Source organism: Panthera leo, chromosome E2 (assembly GCF_018350215.1).
Source record: "Panthera leo isolate Ple1 chromosome E2, P.leo_Ple1_pat1.1, whole genome shotgun sequence".
Taxonomy (NCBI): domain Eukaryota; kingdom Metazoa; phylum Chordata; class Mammalia; order Carnivora; family Felidae; genus Panthera; species Panthera leo.
In genome coordinates this window covers 20,202,590-20,222,434 of record NC_056693.1, presented here as the reverse complement: position 1 = coordinate 20,222,434, position 19,845 = coordinate 20,202,590, and the positions used below count along the sequence as shown (strand labels likewise).

Below are 19,845 nucleotides of genomic sequence, written 5' to 3'. Positions count from 1 at the left end.
CATAAGAAATCTTTGTCTATCCTATGATTGCAAAGATTTTTCCCTATTATTTTATTCTAGAAGTTTTATGGTATTACATTTAGGTCTGTGATCCATCTCAAATTAATATATATGTGTGTGTGTGTGTGTGTGTGTGTGTGTGTGTGTGTGTGGTATGGATAAGGGACAGGTTTTTCCCTTATAGATAAATGGTTGCACTAGCATCATTTATCATAAAGACCTTCGTTTCCCCTTAAATTACACTAGTACCTTTGACATAAATTAGGAGACCATATTTGTGAATTATGAATTTTTTCTTCTATTCTTTGGTCTGTTTGTGTACCCTTGTAAGGTGCCACATTGGTTTGACTACTGTCGCTTTATAAATAATCCTGGAGACTGGTAGGGAGGTCTTCCCAACTTGCCTGTCATCTTTAATATCCTTCTGACATTGAAAAGTTTTAAAGCAGCTTGCTAGTTTCTACTTAGAAGCCTGATGGGATTTCAAAGGGCATTGCATTGAGTCTATAGATTAATATGGGAAGAATTGACAATAAGTATCTTAACAATACTGAGTCATCTTGTCCATTTACATGGTATAGCTATCACTCCATTTATCTAGGTCATCTTTAATTTATCTAGGTCATCTTTAATTTCTCTAAGCAACGTGTTATAATTTTCGGTAGGCTGATCTTGTACTTTGTTAACTTTATCCCTCATAGGTCATGTTTTTGGACATTAATGTTATTTTTCTTTAAACTTCATTTTCTGATTTAGAAATGCAGTTGATTTGTGTGTCCTTACCTTGTATCCTGTGACTGTAGCAAAGTGAATTAGTTATGTGCAGGACTGTTGGTGAGAATGGAGTCAAAACAGGCAGGGGTGTGACTAGAAGGGACCCTTCTGGTGTGCCCAGGACCAGGGATTTTCTGGGCACATGGGATGTTTAGTGCTGAAAGCAGGAAAGCCCCAGACAAACCAGGATGAGCTGGTCACCCTTTCTGGAGGCCTCCTTTGGTCCACATGCTTCTTTTTGCCCCCTCTATTCTGCCAACTTAATGTGTCTTCAGATGTGCTAATGCCATGCAAAAGTGATAACGACAGACTGCCACATCTGGGGCCTGGATTTTGTTCACTGTGTGTGCTGAGGTCTGTGAGGCTTAACACAGAGGCTCCTAAATTGGGAAATATGGGGGAAAAGAAACTCTCCCCTTTACTCCTGTCACCTTAAAACAATCATCATTAGCATCTTAGTACATTTAGTTTGTCATTTTTCTTTGTGCATCCTTTATTTCTTCTTAATTTTTTAAAATATTTATTTTGGAGAGAGACAGAGTACGAGCAGGGGAAGAGCAGAGAGAGAGGGAGACACAGAATCTGAAGCAGGCTCCAGGCTCCGAGCTGTCAGCACAGAGCCTGAATACGGGGCTCAAACTCGTGAGCTGTGAGATCATGGCCTGAGCCGAAGTTGGACGCTTAACCAAATGAGCTGCTCTTTGTGCCCCTCTTTGTGCATATTTTAAAAGATTTGTCGTTAGTGTATATATTATGTCCTGCTTAGCTCTCGGAACGTCATAGCGGGCATATTGTCCGTACCACCGTGTGGTCACTGTCTGCCATCAGGCAGTGGGCCTCTGAATGGTGGGGGAGAAGGCTTCCGTGGCAGAGGCCATCTGTCATGCAGGAAGGGATGCCGGGCTCCCTGCCTGGGATGGCGGCGGGCCTGAGTAAGCACTGAGCGTTTATTCAGGCAGCTTCCTCCACGGTGCTGCAGAATGGCTGGCTCAGGACCCGTGACAGACATGCTACCTGTCCTCCTGTTGGGAGGGTCTGCAGTGGACAGGTGAGTCAGAAAGATGGTGACACGTGCTGTGGAGAAGGTGAAATGCAGCAGAGTCCCAGGGGGTATGCTGGGTACACGTGCTGGAGGACAAGGGGCCTGTGGAAACTGTGGGCAGGGCGGGACTCCGAGGGGTCAGCTACACTGAGAGCCGAATGAGAAGAAGGATCCGGCCACGAGAAGACCTGGGGAGGATTATTCCGGGGTGAGGAACCAGCGAATCTCCCCACAGCAGAGTTAACATGGAAGTGTTTGTGGCACAGGACAGGGCTCGTTGGCAACGAGAGGGGGAGAATGGCCAGCAGTGGAGCCCCGGGGGCGCCACAGAGGAGGGCCGTGGGCTGCCAGCCCTATGACATTGATCGCTCCTTGCCTGCCCCTGCCTCCCAGTGAGCAGCACCTTCTCCGCCAGTAACTGTTCTGTCCTGGTGCCTGTTGCCGGTAGCTCATGACTCCCCACCTTCACGTGGACGTTTTGCTGTGTCTAGACCACCTTCTCCATGCTTTTGCTAACATAGGTGCTCCCCGGCGTTGCTCCTCGTGCATTGCCCACCCCGCATACACTTGCCTGCGCAGAGCTGTCTTTCCGCTCATGTGCCGGCTGCTGCACATCTGTCCGCCCGTGGGTTGCTGGGGGTCCCTCTAGGACATGGCTCGTCTTGTATCCCTAGCGCCTCATACACCGTAGGCCCTCGATACGGTACTGCCTGTTACCGGAACACAGATCAGAAAGAGCTCCAGACCCAGGGATGCTATTTAAGAACAACTTTTGCAAAGTGCAGTTAAGTAAACAAAGGAACACTTACAATTTATAATGAAGCTTTAAAGTAATGAGGCTAACAGAAAGTCTTCCCGTAGGGCTTAAAGTGAAACCACACTTACTTGTGAGTCCGCTAAGGTTTCCTGTTGTTTGTTGGCCTGTTTCCTCGTTTGCATTTCCATCCCTGCTGGCCTGCTTTGGGCCCTTCGGTCATGTGCTGATTTCGGCAGGTACCTTTTTTGGCTTAGATTGAGTTTGTTTTCTAGATATGTTTGCTGTTTCTTTTTGTTCCCCCAGATAATACCCTTTTATATTTTGAATGCAACGCATTACTTTGGCCGTATAGTTGATAAGCACGTGGATCTTTATGCAACCCTTAATGCTGAAATGAACGAGTATTTTAAGGGTAACAGCAATAACACAGCTGTTGAAAAGGTGGAAAAATTTGGATTATATGGATTAGCAGAAAAAACACTTTTTCACAGGTAAAGGTCTATTTATTTCGTCTCTAAAAGTTGGGAAGCATTTGTCCCAGTGGTTTCGAATCCCTGTTTTGACCTGTGTCCATGTGACCCAGTGTGCACGTACGCAGCCTGGCTGCCGGCCGGGAGGGTGGTGGCAGCATCGCGTCCCCCCGCAGCTGCCTGGCATGGTGCCGTGCCTGTGACTTACCCAGCCCTGGGCTCCTGAGCACAGAGCGTGGAGGACAGCGTATCATTCACACACCGGTTCCTGAGCCGTCGCTCTGTGCCCCCTACAGGCACACTTACATCATTCCTGTAAAGCTGTAAAGTGGGTCCCATCTTACAGATGAGCAAGTTGAGCCCCGGCGGGGTCACCTAGATTATGTGACCTCAGCTCAGTAAATGGCACAGTCGGTGTTCCGACACCGGCAGTCTGCCTCAGGGACCTGCTCACACCTGTGGTTGGCAGTCCAGACTCCACTCGGTGGAGCCTAGAATGAGAACCTTCGAAAGTTCACCTTTACTGTGTTGATTTTCGTTGTGTTGTCAGATAAGGGGATTTACTCTATTCAACGGTACTACCCAGTTTTTATTCTTTTACGTACTTGAATTAAACCACTCTGAGTACTCGTGACAGCTCCAGTTAATTTTTATTTCTAGTTTGGAATAAAACTGTGCAGTTAGGGTCTTTTTATTCGTTTTGGATGTAATGACTAGGTTGAGGCAAAGATTGTGTTCCTTTGGGATCTCTGTGTCAAACTGAAGCCACTCTTGTTCTCCAGGGTTGAGGTGTTGGAGATGAGCCAAAAAGCAGATAGCTGGGGCCCGGACAGCGTCCTCGTCAAGTTTATAGACGAAGGCCGGACTGGACTCGTCACGAGACACCAATTGCTGCCTCTCCCAGAAAATTTCCACGCTCTGCCCCGCAGGCGGTGGAGTTCATTGTTTGCAGAGTGAAACCCGCTGACAACGAAGTTGAATGGAACCCAAAGGTAAGTTATTTTGGCTCTTTATGTCCTGTTGACTTTGAGAATATACACAGAATGGAGGTTTATTTGAGTGTAGGCAGAATGCGTCCTGGTCCTGGCCAGTTAACGCGGCAGTTGCTTGGGTCCCTGCTGGTGCGGGAATGCGCTGACAGCCGCCGTCCCAGAGCCAGCTCCCAAGCCCCAGAGAACTGCCTGGCACCGTCGTCATCATTAGCGCTCACGGTCTTGGAATTGGTATAAAATATGCATTGCTATGCAATAAATTGGCTGTCAGCTCGAGAAGAAACAGTGTAAGCACCAGGCGAATCCCCCTGGCAGATGGGGGTGGGGCCCCCGGGGGCCCGGGTGATGGATACTCTCTGACCAGGCGGGGTGGCTCCCCTGCGGTTGGGACGATGGTCAAGGAGAGAGAGTCTGGAAGGGACATTTCCTCTGGGCCCCTCAGGAGGAATAGCTAGCATGTCACCTCGCAGACCGGATGAGGCACTGAAGGTGAAGGTGCACGGAAGACTGATCCCACGTGGGCTCACCTGGCTGTCCAAGGCGGGTGGGCTTTCTCGGAGGTAAAATGTGCCTGAGAGAGTACTCAGGCACGTCTGGTCTGCCGTGGGCTCACGTGAGGGAAAAACAGCCACGTGCCTGGGAAAGGGTACACGGAAGCCCGGGGCCCCTCAAGTCCAGGGCGCTTCGTTCTCATTGAGCTTCCAAAGAAATGGGCATCCATACTTTGAAGACTTGTTCACAGAGGAGAGAGGATACTTGGCCACAGTGGGAAACATGCAGCTTGGGAGTCCAGAAGTGCCGTGTGCACTGTCCTTACCGAGCCCCACGGCTCAGTACCCTTGTCCACAGAGGGGCACCGTGGCCTCTGTGACCCCCCTCACGGGGAGGTGGGAAGGCACAAGGAAATACACGGAACAGGTTTTTGCAAAAGTACACAGCATAAACCGGATAAGAGATTTTCTTAAAGCTTCAGATAAGTTTCCTCTTTTACTTTTTCAGATCACTAGGTACATTCATCATAAAATCATTGGGAAATTGCATGATGCGAAAGTGATACTGGCTTTAGGAAACACAGTGTGGGTCGACCCCATGGTGAGTGTGTGTTTTTCTTTAAAGAAATCTGTGTTTGAATGGGCCCCTGAAATTATTCATATTATTCTAATTTGTGGCTTGAATAATTGTTTGCCTCGAGTAAATGGAGGTTTTGGGGGATCTCTGTGTTAGGGAGAGTTGGTTTTTTACATATTATTTGGGTCATGAATTTGGTTGTAGATTTCTTGTATAAGAGAATCCTTTACGCTATAACCCAGCACTCACGATGGAGACCGGCGTTTTGAAACTCTCCTTGCTCCATCTGACAGTCTCTGATATTTATAATTCTGTTCCACTTTTTCAAGGTTTGGTTGTACACTATTAAGTCAGTTTCACAGTCCTCTGTCTCCACTGGTGGGGAGGCCCTACATCAGGACAGTGGCCCCCACGTGAGATCGGTCATGTCGAGGATTCTTGGGCTTTCAAAAATAGGTTTCGGGGCGCCCGGGTGGCTCATTCGGTTGAGCGTCCGACTTGGGCTCAGGTCATGATCTCACAGTTCGTGGGTTTGAGCCCCGCGTCGGGCTCTGTGCTGACCGTTCAGAGCCTGGAGCCTGCTTCAGATTCTGTGTCCCCCCCTCCTCCCCATCCCCCATTCACTGTCTCTCTCAAAAATAAATAAACATGTAAAAAAAATGTTTTTTTGAAAGGTAGGTTGAATTATGGTTACAGTTTCTGCCTCATTCCTTCAGCAAATATTTATTGAGCACTAATATTTACGTGTTAGGTCCTGTGTGGGAGCGCTTGGCTTCTGTCCGTGAACAAGAACTCCTATCCTGAGAACCTTGCTTTTCAATTTGAAGTTTTGCTCCATTGGACTTAAATTAGCATGATGATAAGATTTAAAGGAATCCAGTTCTTAAGAACTGTTCCACTGGAAGTTATTTTTATGAGACTGGAAAAGCCTTAACACTTACAACAAGAAGCTTGGGTGTAAGATTTAGGGGTTCAGAAGAGAAGATGATTTTCACTAGAGAAGGTAGAGGTTGCCAATTTAGGTAAATGAAGATTTGGGGTCTTCAGTTTCCGTAATAGTCAATATTCTGGTTGTTTAATGGAGAGGAAAAAATATGGAAACTTGATTAACTGATTGTGAAAACTATAGCTGAGAAAATGAAGAAGCTAAAACAGAAAACCCGCCTGGCGTCTGCTCCCGCAGCTCCGAGGTGTAGCGCTGTCCGTGGCTCGGTGGAGGGGAGACAGACCCCCACACCTGCTTCCTTCTCCACCCAGCCCAGCTCGGCCCCCAGTCGAGTGGAAAGAGGCGCCTGTGCCATTCCCAGGTGGGAATGTGTTCTTGGTGTTCACTTCGGAAAGTGCTCCCGCTGCTTCCCCTGCCATGAAAGGACCACACGGTCCTGGGTCTGCACCTCCCGTCAGCAGGACTCAGGATGTTGCAGAACTTCATATTCTACCCACATTAAAATTGATGAGAGTATTTTGGTCGCAGGAAAAAACCCAGTGGAGGAAACTGTCCAGAACATGGGACTAAGGGCCTTGGCGTAGCCCCTCTCTGGGCGCCAAAGTCTCCGAGCCTTGGGGTCCTCCTTGTTAGGAGAGGTGAAAATACTCAAGTAATTAAGTTAGAAAGTTAGAAAGTAAGAGTTGTGTGTGTGGTCCTTGCATTATAGATTGGTCTCATCTGGGGGTTTTACTCCAGGATTCCGTTTTGGGCCTCCCAACCCCAGACCTCACCATACTTCTGCAGTGTGGGGGCAGGTTCTGGAAGCATCTCACGTGTGACTTCTGATGCGGCAGAGGGAGGCCCGTGTGCACCAAACATTGCACGGTGAATCGCGGGGTCACCGAGAGCATGTTTGATTTAAAAGTTCACGGTGTGATTCCTGCAAATGTGCTTTTTCTTTGATTCAAGGTGCACGTTACAAAACTGTCAAATCTGAAAACTTCTGTCATTGATTATAACGTTCGTGCTGAAATTCTGTCAATGGGAATGGGCATTGACAACTCAGAGCATATGGAATGCCTGAAGACGTTACAGGAAGGAGCTAAAACACCACCCGGTGAAGAAAGCTTAAGCCAAGCCCCGTAAGTGGACTTTTTTTTTTTTTTTTTAACTTGAGAGACAGAGTGTGTGTGAGCAGGGGAGAGGGAGGGAGGGAGAGGGGAGAGAGAGAGAGAGAGAGAGAATGAATCCCAAGCAGGCTCCAAGCTCAGCGTGGAGCCCGACGCAGGGCTCAAATCCCACAACCCTGGGATCACAATGAGCCAAAATCAAGAGTCGGATGCTCAGCTGATTGAGGCACCAGGCACCCTTGTAAGTGGATTTTTGTCTCCCTTTTGGAAGAGCTGCTTTTGGGGACTATAACTCACAAGTGTTCGAGATTCTTTCTTTCTTTCTTCCTTTCTTTCTTTCTTTCTTTCTTTCTTTCTTTCTTTCTTTCTTTCTTTCTTTCTCTCTTTCTCTCTTTCTCTCTTTCTCTCTTTCTCTCTTTCTTTCTTTCTTTTTTGAAAGTTGACTAGGTTACTGAGTCTCCATGTTTCCATCGCTCAGCTTCGATAATTTCTCAGACTTGGGAATCTTATTTTATCCACACCCCAAAGCCCATTTTTGCTTTGGTGGAATATTATAAAACAGATGCCAGACGTATCGTTTTACCTGTATCTCTTGCCAAATCAGCTTTTGTTATCTTTTCTCCTGACTGCACACACACAGAACAGTATATACACCGTAAGTGTAGTTTGGTGGGCTTTTTGAACACAGAAGCCAAGCCTGAATCAGAAAGAGGGCGTGAGTCCGTGCCACCCCCTGCCCCCTCCCCGAGGGCAGCTGCCATCCTGACCTGGAAGAGCATGGATCGCTCTACCCTGATTTGTACTTTGTTCGAAGTCAAGCAGTATGTCTCTGGTCTGGCTTCTTGGGCTGGGCACAGCTTGTGAAAAACATCCGTGTTGTGCATGTGGCTGTAGGTCGTAAAATCTTACTGCCACATGACATTCCATCGTGTGAATGTACTGTAGTTTGTTCACCCCGCCTGCTGTTGGTGGGAGGAATCTCCCCGCTCTGAGCCGCTTCTGGTGGTGGTTAAAACACATCCTCCTGCCTGTGTTTTGGTGCATGTATAGGTGATACTCCTTGAGGCTGGTATTTTGCAATCTGTGTGTGTTGTATGAATGAGCCCGGGTTGCATCGTTTTCACTTCTCTTCCTTTTATGCAAATATACCTGAAAAAAAAAAAAAACAAACTTGGATTCTTCGACACTTTGTGGGACTGTTGCTTTCCTCTACCCAAAATTCCTTGACTTCCTGCCTCTGAGACTCCATCACAGCCCACACACCCCGCCACGTAAACGGGACAGTCTGTGTGTCTGGTAAACATCAACGTCCCACAACTTCATCCCCACATTTGTTTGGCTTTCTTAACCTCAGGAGAGAGTTACTTTGTACTGTTTCAGTTTAATTTTTGTGCCTGTGCGCCTTTTAAAAATCCATTTTTTAAGGGCAGTTGCCACCTTCATTTCTATTCATCCTCTCCTTCATGAATACAAGGACCAGTAATTGCTTTCCATCTTTTCCTAGTGTAGGGCTTTCTTTCCCTGTTTTTTTCAGAAGAAATAGATAAGCTTGACATTGTAGGGTGTAGTCTTTATTATAACCAAGATTAGAGACATAATCTGATTTTTTTTTCAGATGGGCTTTAAAAAAATTGTTTTTAATGTTTATTTACTTTTTGAGAGAAACAGAGTGTGATTGGGGGAGGGGCAGAGAGAGAGAGAGAGAGAGGGAGACACAGAATCTGAAGCAGGATCCAGGCTCTGCATTATCAGCACAGAGCTCAACGTGGGGCTCAAACCCACGAACCAGGAGATCGTGACCTGAGCTGAAGTCGGATGCTTAACTGACTGAGCCACCCAGGTTGCCCCAGGGCTTTTTTTTTTTTTTTTTTTTTTTTTTTAATGTTTGAGAGGGAGAGCAGGTGCATGAGTGGGGGAGGGACAGGGAGCGAGGGAAAAAGAATCCCAAGCAGGCTCTGCCGCATTGTCAGCACAGGGCCTATCGTAGGGCTCAATCTCTCTCTCTCTCTCTCTCTCTCTCTCTCTCTCTCTCTCACACACACACACACACACACACACACACACACACACACACACACACACACAAAGAAAGGAAAAACTGGAATTGCTGAGGCAGAGTTAAAGCTGCTGCCCAGTAGTGTCCCAGACTGGGAGGCCCAGTTTACACTTCCACAGGCAGAGGATGAGAGACTGTGGAAGTCACTGCGAAAGTACCTGGCACCCCCATGGGGAAGGATGGACTCATCAGGAAGAACGTTGCAGCCACCTGGTGGAAAAGTGGGCAGAAGACTGAGCACCTGAGCAGACACTTCACAACGTCTAACGAATGAATTGCTCAGTAATGAATATGTGAAAGGGTGCCCAAACTCCCTAGTCTTCACAGAAATGCAGATTAAAACCACGGTGTGATAATAGCACTTCATACCCCCCCCCCCAAGTGAGGGAAAGAAAATACCAGGTGTTGGTTAGGCTGTGAAGTAACAAAAGTCTTTTAGAAACTTGACTAGAATGTTGTTATTACGTCTAAAAAATTAACAGTCATTTCCAAAATTGCATGTGTTTCTTATTGTGTTAAAATATGCATAACAGAATTTCTCGGGTTTTTTTTTAAGTTGTGAAATACACATAAAACCTGTTGTGCTCTTCTAAGCGTCCAGAAGTACATTCACAGGAATGTTACAGGAGGGCTGGAGAGACTCCGGTCCTGGCTTCCCAGTGGAAGAAAGGATCTTGCAAACAACAGACAGCAAAGGGATAGAGTTTATTGAGGGAAAGTACAGAGCTGTCAAAAGTGAGGGGTCCCGACTGGGGAGCCACCGAGGATTTTTGTCCCTGACTTTTTATTGGGACCTTATCAGAAAGTCTGTGAGACTCCTCTCCTGGCACCTAGTCCAGGCAGGTCTGGAATACCTTTTTCCCTTCCCCCCGCCCCCCCAAATCCCACCGCCTCTTCAACCTCTCGCAGCTGCAGCCTGCCTCCCTGAGGGTCGAGGGTCGCTGATCGACCCCTGCCTGACGTTAATGTTCCCTGCTCATAACCACCACCACCGTCCACCTCCAGAACGTTTTCATCTCCCCGAACGGACACCCTGTCCCCACGAAACTCTAACTCCCATCCCTGCCCCCACGGCCCCTGGAGACCTTCATTCTGCTTTCTGTTACTCGGCCTATTCTGGGCACCCCGTATCAATGGGACGATGCAACGTGGGGCCTTTCGTGTCTGGTTCAGCTCACTGCGTGTGAAGTTTCCAGGGCTCACCCACATTGCAGCACGTATCCGGATTTCCGTCCTTTTGAAGGCTGACGAATATTCCACTGTGTGGATAGACCCCATTTTGTTTGTCCTTTCATCTGTCAGTGGACGTTTGGCTGTCGTGAGTAGTGCTGCTGTGAACATGGCCGTACGAACCTCTGTTGAAGTCCCTGCTTTCACTTCTTTCTGGGATACTCCCAGAAGTGGCATTGCTGGATCATACGGTAATTCCGTGGTTCATTTTCTTCAACTGCCGAACTGTTTCCCACACAGCTGCTCCACTTGACATTCCCAGCAGCGATGCACGAAGGTTCCCATTTTCTCCAAATCCTTGCCTAGAAATTAGCCCAAGGTGAAGGCTTGAGGTCTCCTCAGGACGTTTCTGAACACGCATCTTGCCTCGGTATGCGTGTGGCTTTCTGCCCCTGAGTGCGCTGGTTGTGAATGTCCTGATTTCCTAGTGTCACCCAGCTTCTCCTCTGGGCCTTAGGTGGTGTGTGGTCTGCTGGGTCCCTGATCCCTTCCCCTCAGCGTCTGCGGGCTTGTGGTCTCCTTTTCTGAGCAGTGCCCGCCATTTTCCGTCTGTGTTCCAAGTTTGGTCCCTCAGGTCCCCCACCGGACAGGTCAGAGTGGACCACACAGTAATCTGTGAGTAAAGTCTGCTCTGTTACCTCTGGTTTAAGGTGGGGATGGGAATCGGGCTGCTGCTTGCCCAAAGCAAGACCACCACACCGTGGCGGGTGGGGCAAGGGCTGGTTGAAATGCCAAAGGCCCTTCCTCCGGTTTTGAAGCTGGCTTTTTCTTCATCGGGCGTTTGCTTTGTTGCTGTCAACCTTTGGGTGTTAGCTCCTGGAAAGTTGGTTCCAGCAGCACCTGGTGGTGCTTTCAGGGCTTCTGTGGGGAGATGGGAAGCTGGCGCTTCCTTGCCCACCATTTTGTTCTGCATGTCTTCTGGTGGCAAGGCACGGGAATATTTGTTCAGTCTGATTTTGTTTCCAGTTCATCTAATTAACAGATAATTACTCTTAACTGAATTACCATTGGGCCACTTGAAGCTTTAAAATTCATTCCGTAAATTTTTATTGTCTACTGGGGATACAGCAAACAGATGAAGGGCCGTCTTGTGTTTTAATAGAGCAAGATAGACCATAAGCAGATTCCAGAGATACATCGATGGTGACAGGTGAGAGGCAGCAAATGAGCACTGAAAGGAAGTTAGGGCGGCTGTGGCTGAGGAGGGTGAGCAGTGGCCCAGGCACTGGCCAGGACAGTCCTCCTGAGGGCATACAGAGGGCTCCATCATCCCGTGATTCTGGGAACAGGGAGGAAGGTGCAGCGACTAGAGCAGAAATGCGGCAGGGTGGGGGACCGTAGGTGCTGAGCAGTCCTGGGACATGATCTTGTGGCCAGTTTCAAGGACTGGGCTCCTGCTCTAAGGAGGCAGAGCCATGAGAAGGTTTTGAGCAGAGGGATGATTTAATCAAAAGATCCTTGGCACCGGTGTTGAGGATAGGCTGGGGTGAGGGACGAAGGCTGTGCTGGGAGTTCAGGACAGGGTGACACTGGCTTGGGTGAGGGTGGCTGTGTGGAGGTGGTGAGAAGTGGCTGCTTTCTGGATATATTTGTAGTGAGTGTGTGGCCTCACGGAGCCTTGTTGACAGGTCCTGGGTACTGAGAGCCCGAAGGAGCGAGCGCTGAGCCCTGGGGCCCAGTGTTGAGAGGCAGGGGCCTATGGGGACACCGGAATGGAGCCTGAGAAGGAGCAGCAGCAGGGTAGGAGGAGGCCTGAGAGGGCGAACACCCAGACGGCAGGTGAGGAGGTGTCTCAGAGCAGGAGCCGTGAGCCTGCCAGATGCTGCCAGGAGGCCCGAGGAGTGAGCACAGGAGGCTGGCCATGGGGGCGGCCATGGGGCTGCCGGTGACCTGGGAGGACTCCTGCTGACTGATGAATGCAGGAGAATTTGAAAGAACATGGCAAAGGTTGAAATACTTCACCGTCTGAGGTTGGTAGTTTTTATCTTAACGAATTGGGTGCCCTGAGATCAGGATACATGTCAGTTTCTATACACTTTCAGGAAGCAAAAAATGCCCCATGCTTGCTTATAAGATATTCTTCTAAAAACAGACACCGCATTAGAGTTTAGCAGATTTAATGAAAACGAGGCTTGATCACTTCTGTGAAACACAGCAACTCCTGAGCCCCAGCTCTGTTCTCCGCTTGGCCCTCTGTACTCTGATTGTGTGGTTGTGCAGGAGTCTTGCCCACCTGTGACCACACACGTAAGGCAGAAGTGCAGAGGACCGTGAACTAGGTTCTACAGATGGACCTGCCCAGGAGAGACTCCATTTCAGGAGCCGAATGGCGCCATTCTTACAGCAGGTTGGGAAAGAGGACAGATCTTGGGGACGTAAAAGATCTGGAAGCCATAGGGCTTGACAGACATAGGGAGTGTGGTTCTGTAGTTCTGAGCCCTGGGGGTGGGAGGGTATTGGCATGGCGGACAGTTCCAGGGTGCTTCCCAGAGAGCATCTAGCTCTGGAGGGGGAGATACTGAGTTGGTTTGGGACATGTTAAGTTTAGGGTTATCAAAAGCAGAAGCCTAGAGCTCAGGAAAGCAGCTGGGAAGACTAGTCTGCTGGTCTTAAAGGAGAGTCACAACTGGGAAAGTGTGTGATGAGGAGGGATGGAGCCCCAGCAGGTGAGGGTCTGGTGAAGGAGAGGAGAGCCCCGGTGGCATTAGGGTGGGTGATGGAAGGCCTGGTGCTGCATGGTGTGGGGGACGAGGCCCGAGGAGGGGGTCCCTGCCTGGCTGGTTGGAACACGGATGTGCCTTCACCATTTGGGGGGTGCCGTTCACAGGCTTCATGTGCGTCAACCAGAAGTCCCCTTGGAGAGACACATACACACTCCCCACACCGTGGATGTGTGTGTGTGTGCAAACACATGTGTGTTTGTATAGTTTAGTATGGGTTTGCTCCTTTAGGCTTGGATTCTCTCTAAAACAATGCATAAAAAATGAATTACGTTGTCACCCATGAGGAAGGCAGCGGGATGGCTGGGGAACAGGGATGAAAGAGATTTTTCACTGTAGACCTTTTTATTTATTTCAGAGTATTGAACTGCATGGATGTGGTTACCTGCTCAAAAAATGTAAACAACTTAAAAATGTTTTAGTTTTAAATTGTACCGATATGGAGTAATCTGTCTCTAGTTAATTGGATAATGGGCAGCAGAGTGAATTTAATAGGATCCCATATCATTAAATGGTGTGTGTGTGTGTGTGTGTGTGTGTGTGTGTGTGTGTGTTTTAGATACAGATGGCAATATTTGCTTATTTATCCAAAGAATGTTTCTAGACAGAGACCCACACTGGTAAGGGGATGTCTCAGGGAGGAGAAGGGGCTGAGGGACTAGGGCAGGGAGCAGAGATGGCTTTTACTTCCTGCCCTTTTAACTCCTCTGGTGAATGAGTTACTGCATTTATCTAACAGTCTCTGTGGATCGCCTGCTCTGTGCTCGCTGCAAGGTGGGCGGCAGGGAGCAGACCTGGCGGCCCTGCCCTCCATCCAGAAAGGGGCCCTAAGCTGTGTGCAGGTCTGACTTGTGGCAGTAGGCACCTCACAGTCCTTTGCCGCCTGCCTTCCTCCTCTTGCTGGGGGGATCCTGGAGAGGGCTAGAGTCTGCTCTCTTTCCATCCCGGAGCTGACCTTCACCTCCTCCGTCCAGGGCGCCTTCTTCAGCAGAAGATGCTGCTTGTCTGCAGAGCGCGCGGCAAGAGGACAGGGGCTCGGGAGGAGGTGCTGACTCCGAGACAAAGCCAGAAAGCCAAAAGCATGGTTGGTGATTTAAAACATGGCTGACTTAAAATCATGAAAGCTTGGAAATTTCACAACGTTGAGGCTATCCACTTTTAGATGAATTATATAGAAGGTGACATAAACTGCTGTTATCTAAATTCCTATTTTTGACAGTTCAACCTCCAATGGTTTTATTTTTTAAAAGGGAGACTTTTTTTTTTTTTTTTTAAGAGAGAGTGTGAGCTGGGGACAGGGGCAGGGGGAGAGAGAGAATCTTAAGCAGGCTTCACGCTCAGCGCAGAGCCCAGTGCCGGGCTCCATCCCATGAGCCTGGCGTCATGACCTGAGCTGAAACCAACAGTCTGACACGCAACCAAAAGAGCCACCCAGGAGCCCCCCCAACGTTTTTTAAATAACTTTTTCCTTTTTGTTAATTGAGGTATAATAACGTTCATCCAATAAAGTACACAGCTCATCAGAATTACTTAACGTGTGTATACGTCCATTGACCGCACCCAGATGAAGCTATCGAACATTTCCAGAAGCCCAGGAATCTCCCTCATGCCTCTTTCCCACCTGAAACCCTTCCCAGGAACCATTGTCCTGACTTCTGTCACCACCAGTTTTGCTGAGTTAGAAGCACAGAGTGTATACTCCTGTGGCTTTCTCACTCAGCATCCTATCTGTGGGATTCATCTAGATTATCACGAGGAGTGGTGATACTTTCTTGCTGCTGAGTTGTATTCTATGATACGAATATACCACAACTTATTTGTCTGTTTACCTATTGATAGACACTGAGGCTGTTATTAAAGCTGCTGTGAACATTCTCGCTCAAGTCTTTGGATGGAAGATTCAAGTGTTTTAGACTTAGAAGTTCAAATGGCATTGTTTCAGAAAGTGTTGTGTTTAGCACTGGTTCCTCGTGTATACTGGCTACAGATGACTTCCCATGTGGCAGGCATCTTTGGTCCCAGCAGGGCACGGTAGCCCCAGAGAATCCTGTGGCTGCAATAATGCCATTCCTTTTCAGACTAACTTTCCTTTCCTGATTGGTTTTTTTTTTAATTTTTTTTTTTAACATTTACTTATTTTTGAGAGACAGCACAAGTGGGGAGGGGCAGAGAGATAGGGTGACACAGAATCTGAAGCAGGCTGCAGGCTCTGGAGCTCTGTCACCGCAGAGCCCAACGTGGGGCTCGAACCCACAAACTGTGAGATCATGATCTGAGCTGAAGTCGGACCCTTAACCGACTGAGCCATCCAGGCGCCCCCTGATTGTTTTTTTTATAGTATTTGTCAGAGCCCATTTTTATTAGTTCTACTAAGTGTTGTGCGTTTTCGTTTTTTCTAATTGTTCTTTGCAAGCGGATACTTGAGTTACTGTGGAATTTGTGCTCTTCAGTTCTCAGCTAAAAGTTGCAGGAAGTGGGAAAAGTACATATGGGTACGTAGATTATACAGTTGCGTATAAATAACTTATTGGAACATTTGACCTTCTGCCCAGAAACTCTACCTGAAAACACGAGAGACTCTTCCTTTAACAAAACCACAGAACCTCTGCAAAGGTATGTCCATCCACCGTTGGAGTTGTCTTCCCTTCCTGCCTTGTGAGTAAATAGTGATGCTTGTGTAAGTCTTCTTCTTCTCTCTTAGCTTCCACCCACAAATCAGATGGTTCCAAAAAGACGACGTGGTCATACTGAAGATAAGAATAAGGAACGTAAAGGATTACAACTGTAAATATTTCAGAGATAGAGTCGTCTTCAGGTACGTTCGTGTGTGTCTTATAAAGGACAATAGAAATCACTTCTAACACGTGAGAAGACCGACCTCTCCTTCTGCAAACCTAGTGCCTGGGCGGGAGAGAAATTTTACGTGGCCGATATGGAGCTGCAGGCCAACATAGTAAGAGATGGCTGCAAATGCACGATTACAGACGAGGAACCTGTCATCACTCTCACGAAGGAGAGAAAGGAGCCTTGGTGCAGCTTACTCAAACAGAGGGTGAGTGCACATTGGCCCCGGCTGCTCTCAGCACCCCGAGCGTCACCTGTTCTCTCACTTAACGTCACCTCTTCTGTTGAACAGAATCCTAATGTGGCTTTCGATTTCGATCACTGGGAAGAACGTGAAGAAGAGGAGAGCCCCTTCCCCAAGGGTAAGATGGGGCGCACCCCTTCCTGGGGAGGGGCAGGTGCTGAACCCCACAGGGCGCACCTGATCATGCCGCTGGCTTGACGACTGAGGCCTTGGTGGGAATCGGTCGTTAACAGGAAGCCCTTTGGAATTCATTTTCTCCTTGTGGTCGATCTTGGTGCTAAATGTTCTGGTTTGAGGAAGCATCAGCTCTTAATTATAAACATACCTTCTTATAACACTTGTGCACATCTTCCCAGGAGAGTAATTTATTTATAAGCAGGCCAGTTTTACCTGTTCATTTCTTGCCTATTTCTTCACTGTTTAGTGAAAATCTGAAATAAGTTATTAAAAATAGAACAGAACTACCCTACAACCCAGCAATTGCACTACTAGGTATTTACCCAAAGGATACAAAAATACCGATTCAAAGGCTCACAGGCACCCCAGCATTTATGGCTGCATTATTAACAACAGCCAAATTATGGAAAGAGCCCAAATGCCCACTGACCGATGAATGGGTAAAAAGACGTGGTATATATATACAGTGGAGTATTACTTAGCAATCAAGAAGAATGAAACGTTGCCATTTGCAATAACATAGATGGAACTAGAGTGTATTATGCTAAGCAAAATAGAGAAAGACAAATACATGATTTCACTTGTGGAATTTAAGAAACAAAACAGATGAACATAGGGGAAGGGAAGGGAAAATAAGATAAAAAGAGGGAGGCAAACCATAAAACTCTTAAATACAGAGAACAAACAGGGTTGATGGAAGGAGGTAGGCGGGGGGATGGGTTAAATGGGTGATGGGTATTAAGGAGGGCACTTGTTGGGATGAGCACTGGGTGTTATATGTATGTGATGAATCACTAGATTCTATTTTTTTTTTTATGTTTATTTTTGACAGGGGGAGAGAGGGAGTGTGAGCAGGGGAGGGGCAGAGAGAGAGGGAGACACAGAATCTGAAACAGGCTCCATGCTCTGAGCTGTCAGCACAGAGCCCAATGTGGGGCTTGAACTCACAAGCTGCGAGATCATGACCTGAGCCACAGTCGGACTCTGAACCCACTGAGCCACCCAGGAGCCCCACTAGATTCTACTTCTAAACCATTATTACGCTTGGATTTCAATAAAATTTAAAAATTAAAATAAGTTGCAAAACAGCGCTCTAGAACCTAAGGGACTTTTTTTTTTTCTACATTGGCCAAAATAATGGTGGGGCTGGGGAAGGGAGATTTGCTAATCAGCCTGTAGTTAAAAGGTTTTCAATAATATCTCTTATAGTTGTGAATTGTAAAAACCTGCCCTTGAAGGTGGCAGAGGTGGCTGAGAGCAGTGACGGGACATCGGAGGATGACGGAAGCGAGAGTGAATGAGCAGAGTCAGACCCAGAAGGGTGGCCGGAACCACACAGAGATGGACACACCGTGTGGCTGGGATTTCAGGAAACAAGCCATCACGGCCAACCTGTCCTTGACTCAAGGATAAATTAGGACCTAGTGTCATCCTGTGCACTGGGATTGGTATTGGCGAGAGGTGGGCTGCAGGGGCTCTGGGGGAGGGGGGCGGGCACTGCTGTCACTCGGGCCCAGCCTCCTCCTGAGCCATCCATCCCACACTGGTCACACGCAACCCGTCCTAACACTCGCCTTGAATGACGGGGAGCACGGTGTGCATTTGGGGGATGTTGGGGGATGAATTGTACTTTCTGGAGCTAGTCTGTTTGCTTTTTTGTGTAGACCTGTTTGGTACATTGCTTAAAAACCTGGTGTGCTGCATAGAAATTGAGGTTTCCAGCTTACAAAGTCATGCTCAGCACTGCCTAACAGCTCTTTCAGCCATGAGCTAGTTGGGATTCAGCAAAACTCGGAGTGAAGCTCTAGGATAGACCAAGGGTAAAAGCGGGGTGGCCTCGGCAACTCCCAGCCGGACCTAGGGCTTTCTAGAGGAAAAGCTACTGCTTCTGAAGAACCACCTGGGCTGCAGAATCCTGGGCGAATGGGACAGAGGTTTGTCTTTAGTGGAATCTGGAAAGGACCTGTGGGGTCTTGGAGGTGACCCTCAGGACAGCTGGGTGTGAGGAGCCAGGACATTCACGATGCCATCCTGGGGTGGGGCTGCGGCCTGCAGGGTCGCGAGGTTCCCGGAGAAAGGTGTCCTGTCACCACCTGACTGTGGGGGCGCCCCGAGCCTGATGCCCGCGCCAACTGGGAGAGTTAGAAAGGAACAGAATGTGAGCCCCACGCACGGCTTTGCTGTGCCTCGAAGCAGGAAAGAAAAGGGACAGAACATGACTGTCGTGATTGTCCCCGAGATTTTTATTCTTAGTGTACATCAGAAAGCACAGGTGTCCGCGTTTGTGTTTGTCCCAGGTACATAAGCCGCCTCTGGAACGATAGGTAAACTCTGTCATCAGGCTGTCCCGTGAGTAGGTTTGGATCACGCTCTGGCTCTCAGTTTCCTCATCTGTAAAATAAGACATTCTGCTCATGGTGTGGCCTGCCCTTGCTTCGGGCATTGCCCCAGCACGCTGCCGGGCAGGGGCCTCTGTTCCGCGCAGCGCCTCAGTGATGGAGGTCAGACCCCTGCCCACTGTGGGGAGCGCACCCTTGCTGCTGCCGTGACTCCCGTGGGTTGACTGGCAGGTGTCAGTGGAGTCCCCCCGTGGACACGTGGGGTACAGTGGTGATTGTCCTTTTTCTTCACTAAATTGTGCAGGCTCTTCAGGAAGTAGGAAGTCCTGGTCTTTGCTGGCAAAGGTTTTGTAATGTCCTCAGCAGGTGTCGGTTTCTGTAAATAGAACTTTTGCTCCCACTGGGGGAGCCTTTGGACTGGTGGCCGGGCCTCCTGAGCTGCACTGGCTTTTCTTGTGATTGTTGGCCACCCGCCGTTGATGCTCGCTTATAATCACTCTCTTTTGTAAAACGTAGCCCATAAGAGCAAGTAATAGAGCTGCATAAATGGAGGGGGGTGGGTTCTGGTTCTCGCGTGTCGTTCACAAACAGCCAAAGGGAAATGGTGGGGGAGCAGGGCTGTAGGTTTCAATCTTGCCTTATTTTTTCAGACATTGAAATGTACTACCTGACGTCCTGGATAACATTTTGTAGGATGTAGGCACCGACTTGTGAAATGTAAACAATGACCAGTTGTTTTTGTTCCATTAATACATATCGATTTCACGTTTGGGGAAGATTTCCGAAATGCGAAGTGAAAGTGCTTTTGTCTCTACGCTTCTAAAATTGCTCTCATACTTAGTCGTGGCGTTCATATTTTTTGTAGTATATCAATAAACTTTCAGCGTTTTCACAGAAATGCCATTTTACATTTTTTTAGACAGTGTTTTCCCTGAGTGCCAAATGCAAACTAGAATTTTATTCATCACCCTTTCTGGTTTGACCAGAGTGTCTGTGAGGGCTGAGGTGGGGCCTGTCCTGGGCACCAGGCTGCGGATGGTTCTGGATGGTCCGTCTTGCAGTGGGGGCCTCGAC

The 19,845-nt window shown here is 48.3% G+C and overlaps 1 protein-coding gene across 1 annotated transcript in view; it reads left to right on the top strand.

Annotated features, from left to right (window-relative positions):
- The window catches only part of TDRD12 (tudor domain containing 12), a 72,346-nt gene extending 52,683 nt beyond the window's left edge, over positions 1-19,663 (top strand). The window contains 11 exon segments of the mRNA XM_042919203.1: positions 2,877-3,064; positions 3,826-3,962; positions 3,965-4,035; positions 5,035-5,127; positions 7,001-7,173; positions 14,142-14,251; positions 15,720-15,780; positions 15,869-15,982; positions 16,066-16,219; positions 16,304-16,373; positions 17,642-19,663. Coding sequence (XP_042775137.1) covers positions 2,877-3,064; positions 3,826-3,962; positions 3,965-4,035; positions 5,035-5,127; positions 7,001-7,173; positions 14,142-14,251; positions 15,720-15,780; positions 15,869-15,982; positions 16,066-16,219; positions 16,304-16,373; positions 17,642-17,733 — 1,263 coding nt within the window. The 3' untranslated portion in view covers positions 17,734-19,663.
- Positions 19,664-19,845: the final 182 nt, after the last annotated feature.